Source organism: Acromyrmex echinatior, chromosome 2, assembly GCF_024713525.1.
Source record: "Acromyrmex echinatior isolate Ae372 chromosome 2, ASM2471352v2, whole genome shotgun sequence".
In the NCBI taxonomy this organism is placed as follows: domain Eukaryota; kingdom Metazoa; phylum Arthropoda; class Insecta; order Hymenoptera; family Formicidae; genus Acromyrmex; species Acromyrmex echinatior.
In genome coordinates, this window is record NC_141853.1 from 22,237,066 (window position 1) to 22,254,219 (window position 17,154).

Consider the following 17,154-nt stretch of genomic DNA (forward strand, 5'->3'; position numbering starts at 1 on the left):
TTGAGTGGGTCATCGTGTCGAGGACAGCCTCTAGCCTCGCGTATCTCGATTCGCGGGATCGTCCTCTATCTTTTTACAATTCGTTGCACATCATTCTCAATAATGCCACCCCAGAATTAGTAAATAAGTTGAGCAAAATTTTTCTATGGTCTTATGTCTTTTAGATTCTATTTAAATTTTTTCATTTTTGTTTCAGTGCGAAAATGCGGATGCAGCTGCTAAAGATCGTGGTGGTCCTGTTGGCAGCAGGATCGGGTGACACCAGACCGCAGAATGGTAGGTTTTACAAAAAATTATATGACGATATGATGATAATACATGCATATCTCGAATTAGGATGCGATCAGAAATGCAATAAAACGCTCGTTTAGCAATAAAACCGTGTAACGTGACGAACTGGTAGCAGGAAGCAGTGTTTTCTAAACATAAAATTGATGCTTTCGTCGCGTTGCAATTCGTAACCAATGAACCGTGCTTATTCCATTGCAGATCTGTTATCTCTAATGTATCTTAATTAGCTAGAGAATGTTTAAGTAATGATTAGTTAGTAATTAGATATATGCATTTGCGTTTTATGTGACAGATCTGTGTACTTTGTATCTACAATTACATACAATTCTCAACTGTGTTTTTCTCTTTTTCTTAGTAACGCGCTATTCATTTCTTCTTCAAAAGGATTGAATTTACGTTCAATGTTCCAATTATGGAGAAAACGCATAAGAGAGCATTAATCGCGAGCGTAATACTCAATAGCATCAATTGTTGTAGCGTGTCAGATAACAACTTGTCTTCTTTAAAGCCGTAATTACACCACTGATTCTCGTGCACCAACGTTACCACCCGCGCAAAATTTTCTTGCAAAATCGAATTTCCTAAGACGGAAATGTTTAACTTGGTAGAATTTAAAGCATTGAGAAATCCTCGCGTTTTAACGGGACTGTAATTCCATGTATTTCGCTATTATTAGTGCATTATCATAAGTTTTGTCGACGTTGCGTGTGTCGGCAGTCGGTTTGTGTCGTTAGAATTCCTCTTTAAAATTGAAAATAAAAATTCTTATCGTTTTTTTACCTTTCAGGCGCAGATTCGCAAGCGAAGACGATAGAAAGGAACGACGCGGGATGGAGAAGCATCCAAGTCTCGAGCAAGTCACACGACATTGTTCGAGACGATAGCAGGTATACGGGGACTTCCGGAAGTAATAGAAAGTATATCACACATTTCCGCGATAGTGCCGTAGATTCGTCGCGTGAACAGAACGTAGTCAATTCACGCGCCAGCAATTTCACAGCGGCGCGATCGCTTAGCGTTCGTCGTTCCAAGATCGATGACATTTGGACGATGCCTAAATTTAGAGCGATAAATGCTCCTCCATATTTTTCAAGGACGAATGTGTTAGGTGATATCGCGAAATTCGCTACTGTTGTTCAAAATTCGAACGATGTAAATAAACCTTCGTTTCACGCTTCCTCTGGCAATTCTAAAATAATTCCGAATGAAAGGACAGATTGGACAAGATTTAGCTCAAAAGTCGGTCAAATGGATTATTCCGGAAAGATGAATGCTAAGAATTTAGAGAGATCAAAATCTGCCATGATTTCGAATGAAAATCTCGAACCAATAGTCGCGCAAACGAAGTACTCATATTCAGCAGGAAATGATTTCTTAGCAACTCATGCATCTGGTTTCGAGAGGACAAATGACGATATCTCTGTTGCAGTAGAAAATCGTCGGAAGTCCAGTTCAGTTAGGTTTGATTCATTCGTGAATAAAGATATTGAAGGCGAGATGTCACGTTGGAAGCAGGGTGTAAATAGATTTTCTTTGCAAATAGCGAGGACAAATGTTCCGAGCGATTCTCAGGTAAATGCTTCTACTCATTCTATTCATAAAGATCGTAATTCGATTCGCAAACCTACAAACTCGAGCGTGATTTCGCACGGAAATTCAAAGCCGAGTGTCGTTACTAATTCTTCTCGCTCCATTGACGATCAGCACGGTGACTTGAATAATTCAGAAAGATCAGCGCATGGCGTGGACACAGCCTTGATTCCGAATTTTAAATCTGAAGTCGTTGGTCAATTCCCTGCGTTTCGCCACAGGAACGCAGCTACGTTCCATAGAAATTTCGTTAAGCTTCGGTATCCGTACTCGACTTCGAATTGGCGGAATGCCAGCAACGTCGCATTGAACATGAAGGTAAAGAATGGTAACGATATTTCTACCGACATTCAACTGAGAAAACCAGCAAAGCACTTTACGCGAACAGGTGCGAAGAAGCCCGTCAGCTTGAACATTCACGTGACGTCCAAACCGATGAAGAGTAATCAATCTTCGTCTGTTCAGGAATCGCCGAGTCAGAAAGTTGGCACTGAAAACAAAACGATGGACAAATATAACGATACGACCGTACAATACGATGCGTACTTGAAAAACTGGCCGAATGATGCAATTCAGAACTTTGAAGATCTGTATAATTATGAGAAATATACTTCATCTCTGGACGAGGAATCGAGTCATGAGTCGAGTCTTTCCAGTGCTGAAGAAACACCGATCCTATTGTCGAACAACTATTTTGATCATGCGGACCCAATCCTTGATTCCAGTGTAAAGAAGATCATCCATTGGTTAAAGGTGCCGGAAATCGTTCCGAACAATACGCAGTATTTCGATTACAATGATGACAAACCGATCGAGTCGAATTTAGAGTCGATTTACGAAAACTTGGAACCCAATCGTCCGTTGAATATCCACGACGACAATTATGAGACCGTCGTTCTTCAAGGTGTACCGCTGAGTCAGAATCTTGATACAATAGACTCAAACTATCCAATCCGGTGGTCAAATCCAAGTTCAATTACATCTCTCAAATATGAAACGGATTCTTCGAATCCTTCCGCTCCTTTGATTCCTTCTTCCTGGCCTGGTGGAGCATTGTTGCAAAACAAGACCGTTTACAATCCTACAACACACGTGACACAGAATACGGTGGTTCATATCTTGAATGATGATCTGAAGAAACCGAATGTAACCGTGACTCAATTGAAAGCACCGGAAACAGACGCGACAGCTGCTAATCAAGCGACTTCTTCAGGATCTTCTTCAGAGTCCTTGGCGCAGAGACCCAACGTTCATGTAATGTTCACTTCTCAGAACGACGAGAATAAAAATATTTCCAAGCAGGAGATTAATACCGCCCCTTCGACTTACAATACAAACTGTCCGACGATTATGATAAATACTTATACTCGGGTGAACAATACGCTTCAAAGCAAGGAAGGATGCACAGATCTGAATATAATCGTCAATTCGCATGTTTTGAATACTAATGTGTTTAAGCCAAGCAGCTCACCGGCGACTGCGGAGGATCATCAGGCCTCATTAACGACGCAGAACTACGATAGTACAGATGAAAGCGAGAAATATTCTGATGTGCTTACCGATCTCTCCCATGTGGATTCTTGGAATAGTTACATAATCGCTTCGACCGGAACATATGATTCTAACTTGCTCGAAACGCAACCAGATCAACATGACTATGATTCCCAGAAAGATCCCAATGAAATTCTAGATCCCGCTCAATCTTTGGGATTGTCGACCATCGATAGTCTTCACACAGTTGAGGTGTCCCAGGGCATCAGCGTTTCATTAACGAACGCGGAAGAGAGCCCTGCTGACGGTCCCGGCAATGACGCGTCAAGTTCCGCTATCAATCCACCAGCTGCTGGTGCTTCTGCGAGCGGGCCATCTGTTGCCGGAACTCTCGGTTCCGAAAATCCATCTGTGCCCGTCGTTCAGGAATTGCCGGTGTATTTAGTCAAACCCGGTCCGGTGACCGGTCAGTCTAATGTTGGTCCAGGTTCCTTGCAATTGTCAGCATTACCGAATCTTCCCAGTCTTAATATCGCAACTAAACCCGGTTTATCGAGCAGTGCTGGTTCATCCTTGTCGTCGGCTTCAGGAACGTTATCCGACAACGATGATGATGACGATGACTTTGATTTTGATTTTGATATGTCGCCAGGCGACGTGTTGCAGTACATGGCTAAGGCCTTAACGTATTTTTCCTTTTTAAATCCGTTGGGTTATGGCGTCGTCAGCCTTACTTCAGCACCGTTTGTCGCAATGGCGGCTGGTATACTCGGCATAGCCGCGTTCATCTTCCCGTGGGCACTACCGAGTGCCTTCGAATTCGGGCGCTCCGCTGACAAGACGATCGGTTTCACACCGAACCTTGAGGAGTTTGTTAGACAAGCCGTGCACAAGTATGATCGTCTGAACGAATGGAAGAGTAGACGTAGGAAGCGCAGAAGATGAATCGAATACCGATTGATCTTGTAACGCTTGATAAACTTCAGGTAAATAGGAGAGCCATAGTATAAAGCTTGTATGAAGCAAGTACGCTCCCGCTATTAGAATTACTTTTACTTAAATTGGATAGAAATTACAAGATATACCGAGTGATCGTATGCATCATTTGATACGGATTGAAAATGATACGTGGTTAGTAGAAAAGCAAAGAAAGAAGATAGCTAGATGATTATGTTTGTTTTTTAAAACATTATGTGGATAATGTAGCACATATAATGATAATGCAGATAATTGTATAGTATTTTCATTCATTAAGAATGAAGTTTACTCGACTGGGTGGATGAAATCATAATGAAATAAATATAATAATTAATAATTTTCGCATCCGTCCTTCATAAATATAATTTATGTAAAATAATTAAGATGATTATACTCACAAATAATATATCTTATATAATATTTAATTTTTATTTTTTATTCTTACGCCAAATGTAGCATAGTAAGAAATTACTCGCTATTTACATGATCACATAATTACATGAATGGACGACAATCAATGCAATAATTAACTTAATATTTTATAACGTTACTATTAATAATTATTAATTAACGGTATGTTACTATTCATCGTTATTATGTGTAGAATAATGAGAATACTGCGTCATTTTTTTATCGTATCATATATCTATGAAAATTTGTTATGTAGTATTTAAAAAAGATGCTTTGAGTACTTAAAATATTTAACAATATTTAATATTATCTCTTTGCGGACTAAATTTCTCATAAATAAGTGAAGATCAAGTATTTCGTTTATAATTTTATTTAATTGGAGGGGTTCAACACTAATCAAATAATATTTATTATTTATTCAGAGAAATTTATTGAGATTCCAACAACATGGTTTGTTGATTATAATTATATACCGCGATTACTGTAAAAAATTATTTAATAGTTCAACTCGACATAAGACAAAGGATTATGATTTAGTGTTTCTTTTTGTATTGATATTTTAATTTAATTAAATTTTACAGCATTTCAGGGCATTAACAGTATTTGTGCCAACGAATATGTAATGTTAATAAAATATTACAAACAAAGATTAATATTTCTCTTATTGGGCAATTATAGTATATAATTTCTTACGCCTTCTTATATGCTGTATAAAAAATATATGATCCTATCTTTATACCTGCGATCCCTCTAAATCCTATTTTATTATTGTGGTAGAAAAATAATAAAATTTATCTTAAAGGAAGAATCTTATTATTATTTTAAATTGTGTCAAAATTATCGGATGATTACGCTTACATTTTATTTATTTACTTTAATTTCTTAAACGTATCAAGTATAAAAATACCTTTTGCTCCATCAAGATTTAATTTTTCGTAATTAATTTCTTTTTCAGCTATTGTGACTATGCTTAAAAAATTTAGATTCTTTTATAAATTAAATTCATCTTATAAATCAAAATTGGAAACCGAAGTTATAATCTATTTCTTCTTCTAAACTTAGATTCGCGGAAATCTCTTATTTTCGATTGCTACTACTAATTAAAACAATTAATTAAAAATTACTGCTTCTAAATTACATCTCTCATGATAGAAAACGATTTAAAGTTTATAACTGAGTTATAAGAGCTTCAATTTAGAGAAAATCTTTTTATTTTATTCTGAAACATATTGTAGATAATAATTTATTTCAATATATTGCTGCATTGCACTTTATTACTTTCTTAACTTACAATTAATTGTACTCATAGTGTTTGACAAGGTGTCAATCTGTGCAAATAAGCCTTACTTATTGCATAGAAAAGGTAAGAAATTTAATAGCCATTAGACATTTTTGTTAATTCTTTAATTCATCCGGCTAACGGCTATATATTTATTCATAAAAATTATTAGTAATAAATGAGAGAGAGAGAGAGAGAGAGAGAGAGAGAGAGAGAGAGAGAGAGAGAGAGAGAGAAAATGTGTGTATATGTATATCTTATTATTATATGAATAATTAATAAAAATCATGATTCAGAATAAAATGAAATATTATCATACAATATTTATTATAATGACATGATAAACTTATTTTTTATATAGCGCGATATGAAGCGCGATATCCTATTATGTTAATCATGTTAATCATGTTAATCATGTTAAGTGACAATGATAAAAATTGGAAATGCTCAGCGAAATTATGTTTTATAACTCCTCAACAAATCTAATGATGAAATTTTATTTCAGTGGGCAAGTGAATGATACTCATCGTGATTTGAAGGATCTGCAATATATGGATCAGTCTCTGAGAACCGTCGCCACTCAACTTCTCAACGTTACAAATCCACAGGACGTGGTAAATGTGAATAACAAAGACCTCATCAAAGCCGAACACAACGTCGCGACTACGCCAAAATCCTCGGAGAACAGTGTACCTTTGTTGATGAGGGATGTTAGTTCAGAAATCAATTTAGAGCCTGTGCATTTCGGTAGGCCAATTAATTCTAAATTCAGTTATTTCGAGAGTAGTCATCCAGGCCAAGCGATGGCAATGACGGAGGAAGAGCTTGAGCGAGAGATGAGCACAACGAGGCTGATTACCGCCTACAAAAATCATCCGACAACTACTGGCGGTATCTCCACTTGGATCCTACTGAATCCACCGTCCACAACCGTAAAGAGCGTAGAGATCGAGAAATCGAAGACACAGCAGCCATTCCAAACGGAGGTACGACTTACAGTAAGACCAAGTTCGTCGATCGAAAAAGAAACGATTCCGCAGGTAGAAAAGATCACGGAGAAGACCACGCCACAGTTAACCCCTGTTATAACCACCGAAAAAGTGACTATAATCACAAAGAAACCGAGTATGACGACAACAAAGAAAATCGTGACTTCGAAACCGGAGAAAGTTACTCAGAATTCAGAAAAGAATTTGGAAACATCATCGAGCACAACTTTGAAGGTGATTCGCACTACAACAACAAGCACTTCGACGACGAGTGATGGAACAGCTACGTTGACTGTTCTCACGACGAAGAAGAATCAACCGCCGCGAACTACTTCTAAGCCGAAAATTACCACGCCGAGAACAACTTTGCATTCTAAGCCGGCAACAACGAAACCGGCCTCAATGAAACCGACGACGACGAAACCAGTGAGACCAAAACCAACGAGGAAACCTACAATCAAAAACGAAACGGTAAAGAATGAGACCTCCACATCGACTGGTAAAATCGAGAAGGTGACCTTCAAACCGCTCTCGATCATCACAACGCCGCAAGACAAGCTGGAAAATACTGAGAAACCAATGTTCGTTACGAAGATAAAAGCGTCAGTGCTCATGGACACTCAGAAAACTCCGACTACTTTACTTCCGGCTACCACCGCGGCTACCGTGAGTGCCAGTACAACGTTCAAGTCGAATTTGTCGACCGTGGATCTCGTAGAAGTACCAGTAAGATCGAAGCCAGTCAACACGAAAGGAAATAACGTACTGAAGGTGCAACTGAAGAAGCCTATTGATGAGACCACACAAATCGAGATAGAGCCAATCAAAGTAAACGCACCAATTTTGACAATCGAGAAGGTCGATAACATGGACGAAATCATGATGAAGGATACGGACGATCTTAATGACTCCAGAATAGATCTAAAATTTGACTTTAATCCCGAATTGACCAAAATTAACGTAGAAACAAAAGCGGAGGCGGATGCGGCGACATCGACAAGCGCGACAGCGTCAACCACGACGAAGCGGCCGAGGCATAACTCGAAGAGAAAGAAGAACAAGACTCGAAGGCGCAAACCTACTACGACCTCGGCACCAACCTCGACGATGGTGCCCGTTCTAATGGAAATCAACGAGAGTGTTACTGATTCTACCATCACAGATAACGCAGTCCAGGAATCGAAAATCGCGCCTGAAACAAAAGTTGGGGCGAACACGACGAAGACTAAGAAGAAGCAACCGCAGAAGGCGATCAGCACTCAGATTTACAACTTCCTCAGTCGCGAAGTGATGCCTAGCTTCGGCGTCATGTCACTGGTAGGTTTAGGTCTTGGCCTCGCTTCGTATTTCCTGTATCCCTTCGGCGGTACTATCACTCGAAGGAATTACGACGTGGAGCCGAATTACAAGTACAATATGGATGAATATGGCGGTAACTACGGGCAGAGCGAGGAGGAGATGTTATCCAAGGTGTTCCAGGGTATGACGAATTATGAGAATAAATATCCAGGAACGAAAGATAACTACAACAATAACTACTATCACTATCAGCATTATGATGGTGCATATGATACTCAAACGAAGAAGGTCGAAACGAGATATCCATCGGTGTCTACTTCTCCTGTTTACAAAGCCGTGGAGAACACTCAACCAGCAGTAAAGTATCGGAACACGGACTTCCAATATCCCGAAGCACAAACCACTCCAGCTTTTTATTACGATCGCAAACGTCCAGATTTCGCGGAAGTCGGTACGAGTTCAGCGGCAAATCGGCAATTCGTAGTTGGTAACGTACCTAAGGAATATCCATTCGACGTGAAAGCAGCGAATTTGCCGGTGGACAACAAGAAAGGTTACATGTCAACGGAGGTTGGACAGACGCAATTTGAGCGAGAGGTATCGCAGAACTTTGATTTCCCGAACGCGGCCGGGTTGCACAGTTATGGCCATTTGGGAGCATCAACTATCCGAGTGGATGACGGATACGAAGAGATTGAAATAACGCCAACAGCGGTGGCCGTCGAGCACGGACCGCGATCTCTTAAGGTCAAACGTTCTGCCCTTAACGAGGGTGGCCGAGGGCGACGCTCAAGATCAAAGAGGGAGTCGGTAATTCAGATAATTCCAACGAAACGTGAACTGGAAGAAGAGCGCGAGGAGGCAGAGAAGGAGGAAGATCTGAGCAACGAGATTCTGGATATCATCGATTCGGCTCTGCCGGGTGGCGAAGTGCCACACAAAACGAAGGGTAGCAACGAAAACGAAGTAGAGGATCTCGAGGGGCAGAAGAGGAAACAACAAGAGGAAGCTAATACGCGCGTAAAGGAGTCCACCTCGAAAACTACACATACAGAGGACACGACGGAGATTCCCACGACTTCCACGACCGTCGGAAAAATAGATGACGGCGATACTAGCGTCTCTTCAGAAAAGTCTACTGATACCACGCATCCCACGGACTCGAAGGACCCCGAAACAATCGAGTGGTTCGACAGCTCGACCACGAAAAAGCCCTCAGAGGGCTTCAGTCTTATAAATTTTGTAAAGAAGGTGGCCGAAATTAAGTTCAGATTGGGTCTGACAATTCTTAAGCATGCCAGTGAGGGTTTCGCGCGGTATCTAGGTCACGTGCAGAAGAGAATCAACGGCGAGGAATGAGAAGGAAGCGAAGAACTCGGAGGAGCAGCGATGGAAGTTCTCGAGTCGTGTGGCGATACGCATTTTCCAATTTCACGGCGCAATACGGTGGACATGCGGCGGATAACGGCGATGGACGACGTGACGACAACCGTAGTCCTGTAGATAACGGTAGTCGAGGAAAACGAAGAAGCGGTTTCTCCCCCATCCTCCCTCCCCCCGACTTCTTCGCGGCCGATTCGAGATGCGATTTCACGGGCAATCATTTTTGTCCATCCATAAACGATGCGATGCGATGCGATAGACGATCGTCCTTTCACTTAGAAAGCTAAAACAACGAAGGGGAACACGGACTACTGTTACGATCACCGAATACGCGTCTCCTCTTTCAAGGTATCGCCGTGAACGTTGCAGATGGGTAACGCATCTTCTTTCAGGCTCCTCCTCTTCACGCGAGAGTTCGACGAAAATGCCCTCAACGTGTTCCCTACAAAAAAAAAACTCTATTCGATTAACAAGGTGTTTAATTTTAGCCTTCGGGTCCTTGCGTGAGAATGCCTTTCGACACGCGATATACAATGTGATAAGATGCATTCTAGGGATAATTTATTGAAAGCAGGACGATCGAGATAGACGCGGGATTGGTGAGGGGTTTCGAGAGATTTTTCTCTCTCTCTCGCTCTCTTCCACACACAGGATCGATTGGATCTTTATTGAAAGTCGCTTTTTAATCTCTCTACAATTGTTTTGGTATATGCGCACTGCTCTCTTACCCTCTCGCTGGAGGGCGAGCGAAGACGTATGATGGAGCCGATTATTGGGCAGCTTAATTACACTGTAAAGTACGCTATATAATTGAATAAATAAAATTGAACGAATAAATAAATAAATAGATAAGTATGTAAACTCTCTATGTAACACCCTGATATACGTTATGTAAATAAATATTGGAGAATGTAAACGTTTGTGTTTCTCTCGCGTCAAAGCGTAACATTGATCTTTAAAGGTTGCTGCAATATTTCGAGTCTGAAATAATTGAATCATAAATGAATTTATGGCAACGTAATTAATTTAATTTGTTGCAAACGAAGCACTTGTTGCATCGCAGAAAAATTGGAAATTTACATTCGCTGACGATGGTTTGATCAAGCATAAAATATAGATAATAAATGTTAATGGATGGCGATTAAAGTTGGAACCTGTTACGTTTGCTTTTACATAATCGAAGCACTGTGTCAATAACAATTGAAATGCGGTAATGTAAAACGATGAAGCAAAATAACGCTTGGATATTTTTTTTTCAGTATAATTATGATGGACTTTTTACCCCCAAGTTCACTCTTTACTCGGTGATTACTAGAACAGCAACAGGTTGATTCTAAATCGATCTTACTTATACCCTCGTCTGTATGAATAGGAATACATTGATTATTCAGAAACGTATTCAGTATTAATACGCAGTCTATAGTCTGATTACAACAACGCAATGTTTGGAAAGTGATTTGCACACTACTTGACTTCAAATCCAATATGCGATCGAAAAATTTAAACTTTATCTTTTTGTAATTCAACCTTTGTAAGTAAGATTTTTGGTAGAAAAATTCTATATATAAAAGTATGAGACTATACACTCTAATATATATGATGTAGCGTTTTGTTTAATTTAATATTACGAAACTAATTTCTAATAAAATCATTTTCGTTTCTGGATCCTCATTGTTATATCCTATACTTCAACGTAATTCTGCATATATGTCATGTGCTGTATTTTCTGTTATTCATCATTCTAATGAGTTCCTCGAACGAATTCTGCTATTTTAATTCCTATAGTCCTACTGATCTCTTTAGTTGAACGTTATATTCCCCCGCGAGCTTATGCAAGTTTACTTCAAGATTGTTGTTCATCAGTCTCAGATCTCTCTTTCGACGACCCAGCATCATCGGTATCATCATCGCCATTGTCGCCGGCAACATACCTGTCATTTCACAAATGGTACGATAATTAATTCAAACAAATGTATTAATTCAAACAAACGTATTACGCAAATTGGATTTAAGTGAACTTTTGTCATCGTTCTTTATTAAAGTAATTAATGAATTTACTCTATTCGATTAAATAACATTAAATTCACTTTTGCGATACGAATTAGAAATTTCCATAAAAACATTAAAATTATGTATACATATATTATTATTTACACATTAATAATTTTTTATTTTTTTCATAAATTAAATATTCGACTTTCACAACATTTAATTTTATTAAATGGCAAAAAAATTTAAGATTAGAGCATTTTTAAATTGTTATTAACTCAAAATGTAAATCTCTCAGATATAAGCAGTTGATATATGTATTATTTTGAAATATATTTTAAGTTAATTTGTTACAGCCATACCTGCTCCGACGGCTGCTAAAACGGCTGCCGAACTTGATGGTTTCGTGCTCAGAGTTGTATGCCTGATTGGTCTTTTGTTCAGAATGTTCGGTACGGTTGACAGCTTCTCCATCTCGTACTCTTTGCGGCTCTGCTCGACGCTCTTGAACGTCTTCTCCACTTCTAAAAGGCCTCCGTGGGACGTCGTCGTATTCGTGCCGTTGATCGATGGCAACACCGTCAATCTGACCTAGGTAAACGATCTTTCATAAAGTGGCCGTCGATAATATTTTTTTCAATAAATCTATTTGTCACTAATAATAACTATCTCCGTGAAATTAAATCATCTGATTCGTATTGATATTAGTATCACAATACATCGCGCAATATTTTGTTACAAGTAGAACACAAGTCATCATGATATCAAAATAACGTCCTAAAATATTTAAAAAAATTTTTCAATCAGTAATGTTTCATTTAACGTCATTTTAACTTCGTGACTTGTTATTTTGCTTGAATAATTATTGTTAAAGTCAGATCCGTTAAAATGAAAAGACAAATTGCCTGATACAAGGAAAAGGACATACTTTAGCTTAATTAAAATTTTAGCTTAATTAAAACTATTGAATTCTCTTTGATCATTTAGCCTAACCTGGCGTTTCGATGTCATCACAGGTACAACCTCTTCTTCTTCTTCCTCCTCCTTTCCGCGACTTGTCGTATTGATTCTCTTAAATGGTTCTGCTGAGTTTATTGTATCAAACTTGATTGATCTCTGCCTCGACTTGGAATATCCTCGGTTCGTCGACAAGAGAATCCACTGGCCGTCGCCACTCGCTGGATGACTCGGTGGATGATTGTTCACGTACTGATAATGCGAGAAATTCGGCCTTTCGGTGACTAAAGTTGGCCGAGGTCGATCCTGGTCGTATTTGGATGAGTAATCGTGCCAATTACTTCCATCCCCCGATTGATCCGAATATTTATCGATAAATTGATATGAGGAGCTCTGCGGTTTGGACCAAGTACTGGGAAAGTTGGACGGTCTGTCGTCTGTGATGATATCGCTACTGGGACGATGAGGATCGTACTTGTTCCATAACGGTCTCTCCGGCGGCCACTTCTGCGCCTGATTAGACGCGTCATCAGGATGGTAAGAGGGACGTGAAATCGGTTTCTGCCACGGTTTCTCGCTACTCTCTGGCCAGTTGGGTTTTGGCTTGTCGTACCTGAGATACGATCGTTTGTTTTCTCATTTGCCTAAAGCCGATATTTCGTCGAGAAGTATAATATAAAGTAAATAATAGATATCCAATTAATAGGCAAGTAATGCAATTTTTAGAGAAGCTTGAAGATTTTTTATAATTATAAAAATTATAAGTTTTAAGATCTTTACTAAAATGTTAAGAAATAAAAAAATTATTGATATTTTTTTGTAATAAATCTTATACTAGCTTTATTTATAAAGAAAGGAATAAAGCTGAAATAAAAAGTGATTAAATTTTTACGAGATTTTTTTGATACATTTCTTAATATTAATGTAGAGAGTATCATAAAAGGTACACCTGATGAACTTTGTAAATACATTTATAAGAAAGAAAGTTTTGTATCGATGCTAACGATAAATATCTCTCATCATAACAACCACAAAACCCATTTTCAAATTGTACATAAGATCACGTAGTGAAAAGAAAATTAACGGTTGTGGTACTTACCACGGTTTGTTGTTTTCATAAGTGGGTCTGACGGTATAGTCGCTGGCCCATGGTTTCATGCTCGGTTTATCCCATGGTTTTATCTCTGGCCAAGGTCGTTGTGTACTGGGATTAGCCTGCCACTTTGAAATTTTGCTCTTAGACCACGGAATTGCTTCCAATGTCACCCAGCCATTTCTATCTTCATAAGTATTTGTACCGTAGTATTTGTTTCTCTTCAAGGTATCATTTAACGCCTCGCTTAACTAAACCAGCAAAGATAACAAAAAATAAACCGACAAATCAATATCTTACTTCAAAAATAATATAACTAAAAAAAAATTAAGTTTTCCAGAGAAGGGAAAAAATTATTTTTCAATTTGACAGAAAATTACTAACTTTTAAATCCAATAATATCAGCAAAAATATTTTCTTAGCATCGTCAAATGTCATTTTCGTTTTGCGACTATTAAAAAATCATCCTTTTTAAATTGTGACAATTTTGACGATTCTTATGAAGTTATAGGGTGATGTTTATTTAACTCATTTATGGGGTAATAATTCGAAAATCATGTTTATTTACTGTCATTTTTGAAGTAAGAGAGTGATACTTTTTATTATCTAATGATAATTGCATAATAAATATTACTGCAAAATTTAAAATTATTAAAACATCATCTTTTTGCTTAATTTTTCCTTTTCTTTTTTATTCGATTATACAAAAGACAAAATACATCTTATTTTTTATTATCTAAAACATGTTTCTTACCGCATCGTCCGTTGAAGTAGCATTTGAGATTTGATCAAATTTATCGTCCTGTTCGTGGATGGTCGTTGTCTCGGTAATCTCGCTATCGATTTCAAGCATAAGAGGTTCCGCGGGTGGTTTTACAATTCTGAAGGGATATTTGAAATTCCTCTCGGTGGTGCTCTTAACTTTATTCGCGTAATCCTCGAGAAATTTATTGAGTACGTCTGGATTGAAAGTCGAAGATTCGACGAAGGAATTTCTTCGATTATACTGATCGCTCGATATCTCTTTGGTCATTCTCTCATCGGTTTGATGCCCGTTTCCCGTGTTATCGTACAGAGGATTCGGTGTGATCGCTATCGGATCGTGAAGAATCCTTAAATTGTCCGCTTTCGTTTTGAACATGTCGGACGCATTTGTTCGCATTTTCACAAAATATCTTGTGCTACCCAAAGAACCTCCTAACATCAAAATTGTCAGGAGCAGACATATCGCTCCTCTCGTCATCATCTGAAACACGAAGAGCTTTATTTTATATATTTCTCAAAATGTTATTAACAGAATTCTCATCTTTACCTGCTAAAAAGCTTTTAACACACAGTTCCACAAAGACTTAGTCCACTCAATGATTTGAATGTTTCGAAGTATTTTTTGATTATTAATTAGTAAAATTCTTTCTTCCGATTGGTCAATCAAAAACTTCGAAGCATTTGCAGCGTCAAGTGAACCACACCCAAAGTAACGGTAATATCAATATTATAATTTTTTATTCAATAATAACTGTTACATATATAACATGTGTTACATATATAACATATGAAAATTATATGGAATAATATTAAAATTATTATATTAATTTTACTTTGAATTTATCAAGTAACTATCATTATAATAATTTTTTTCAAATTTATTTTTATGCAGCTTTATTTTTCACATGAGGAAGAAGAGTAATAAATATCGCGTATTAATAATTGTGAAAAATTTTAACATTATTTTGGAAAAGAAGCAAAAATATAAATATAAAAATAAAATATTATAAAAATTGCTAAATAACTGGCAAAATCGTGTTATGTTAATGAGTTTTAGATAGATAAACAGTTAGAAAATTACGATTCGTCGAGATCGCTGTCATCATCCGGCTCGTGAACGACCACCTCGAGATTTCGCACGTCTACTTGATTTTATGAAATTCTACTGCGTGATTGTAACGCGACAGAGCGCTGAAAGAGGACGAACATTTCGCGTACACAACGCGTCGCACTAACCGTGTCGATATTAGTCGTCCGAGCCGCCTTCAATTACATGAACAAGGCCCGTGTGTCTCCCGCTCGTCGTTTCCGGAGATCCGTTAGCGGGAATTGCGGGCAACGTATTGCGCCGGCGTATGACAGCAGAATAGTAGTAACAATAACAGGAACAACAACAATAAAAACAACAACAATAATAACGACAACAGAGCGACGTTACGAAATATACGGAAGTGGAGTACGTCGGCGACCTCGACTCTTCAAGGTCCGAGATGGCTCTGTTGCCGAGACGTTGCCCTCGTTTGCTTTTAATCCAGATCCCCACTTCGTCGGTGCTTGGTCCATTTTGCATCTTCCTCCGTTCCCCGTAGTCGTTGTGTTATTCCGTTCTTACCTCCTTGGCTTGGTCAACCTGGAGAACGGGCGCCACATTGTCTCTCCTTCTCGCCAGCGATTTCCGCGCGTGTCTCTTTCTCTCATTCCACCTCGCGGTTTCTTCCTCTCGCTCCAGCCGTCATCCTATGCCACGGTTCCCCACGGAATCTTTCTCCTTCCCTTTGGATAACGATCCTTCTTGGAATACAATGGAACAACAATGGGAGGCGAGGTCAGTCATGCTGGCCACGATCGATGATCGATGGGATCGAGCCCATCACTGGCCTCCGACAAGTGAAGGATGTCTGTATTTTTGCATGAGACACTGTTGTACGTTATGCGGTACCACGGGATATAGCGGTTTCTAAGGCATTCGCTTTTCTAACAGCCTCCTGGGCGATTGAAACACAAGCCATTTCATATTCTTGTACAAAGATATATTGATTTATTTCAAAATCCCTCCGCTTTCGCGTGAATTTCTGCAGAAATAACAAACGCTAGATGACTAGAATAAAATGATGGAGATGGAAAGTTCTCTTAAATGAGGCTGAAACATCTTTCTAATTCTGTTTGCAGTTTACATTGCAAATATCATGATATTATACGTTTAGATATTAACATGTCTTAATTGGCCTATAATCTTATCGCAAAATGTTATATATTAAAATTATCGCGCAAGTATATGTATATATGGGAAGAATTACTTTGCTGAAGTATCTAAAAATTTAGTTATTATAGATACAGGTCTGAAAATTATTTTGTTGAACCATTAAAATAATTACGTGGGAATCTCGAGCATGATAAGTAATGCTGCAAAAAGTTTTGACATTCTTGCAACCAGTTTAAACGTCCTACATAATTATTTTCATATGGCCCAAGAAAATTATTTTCAGATCTGTATTTAATTAAATCTTTAATGCTTCAATAAATGTTCTGTCCGTGAATATATTGCATTAACTAAATTACAAATTCATTTATTTATTTATCAGCTATAAATAAAATTTTTAAACATTCCCCTGTTTGCTTTCATCATAATTACTAACATT

At 38.3% G+C, this 17,154-nt stretch overlaps 3 protein-coding genes across 7 annotated transcripts in view; 2 read left to right on the forward strand and 1 right to left on the reverse strand.

Moving 5' to 3' along the window:
- LOC105151006 (uncharacterized) overlaps positions 1 to 10,627 on the forward strand; it is a 37,281-nt gene extending 26,654 nt beyond the window's left edge. For both annotated transcript variants that reach the window (XM_087402664.1, XM_087402666.1), the window contains 3 exons: positions 197 to 276; positions 1,079 to 1,178; positions 6,546 to 10,627. In XM_087402664.1, coding sequence (XP_087258790.1) covers positions 197 to 276; positions 1,079 to 1,178; positions 6,546 to 9,687 — 3,322 coding nt within the window. In that variant the 3' untranslated portion in view covers positions 9,688 to 10,627. The remainder of the gene's footprint in view (positions 1 to 196; positions 277 to 1,078; positions 1,179 to 6,545) is intronic.
- Positions 1,185 to 4,527, forward strand: LOC147910642 (uncharacterized). The gene has a single exon (XM_087402667.1). The coding sequence runs from the start codon at positions 1,342 to 1,344 to the stop codon at positions 4,315 to 4,317; it is 2,976 nt and encodes a 991-aa protein (XP_087258793.1). The 5' UTR covers positions 1,185 to 1,341; the 3' UTR covers positions 4,318 to 4,527.
- Positions 10,628 to 11,217: 590 nt separating the features above from the next.
- Positions 11,218 to 17,154, reverse strand: part of LOC105150967 (uncharacterized) — a 33,535-nt gene continuing 27,598 nt past the window's right edge. Inside the window, exons 1-6 of one of the 4 annotated variants that reach the window (XM_011064382.2) lie at positions 15,752 to 16,277; positions 14,505 to 14,996; positions 13,757 to 14,001; positions 12,694 to 13,270; positions 12,063 to 12,291; positions 11,218 to 11,642 (exon numbers count right to left, since the gene is read on the reverse strand). In XM_011064382.2, the coding sequence (XP_011062684.2) occupies positions 11,491 to 11,642; positions 12,063 to 12,291; positions 12,694 to 13,270; positions 13,757 to 14,001; positions 14,505 to 14,996 (1,695 nt within the window). In that variant the 5' untranslated portion in view covers positions 15,752 to 16,277 and the 3' untranslated portion in view covers positions 11,218 to 11,490. Of the gene's footprint in view, positions 11,643 to 12,062; positions 12,292 to 12,693; positions 13,271 to 13,756; positions 14,002 to 14,504; positions 14,997 to 15,596; positions 16,278 to 17,154 lie in introns of those variants that run through there. The other 3 variants (XM_087402669.1, XM_087402670.1, XM_087402668.1) reach the window with 3 other exon arrangements.

Bases quoted from the DNA above. Each gene is read 5' to 3' on its own strand.
- LOC147910642 (XM_087402667.1), top strand. From the start codon at position 1,342: ATGCCTAAATTTAGAGCGATAAATGCTCCTCCATATTTTTCAAGGACG.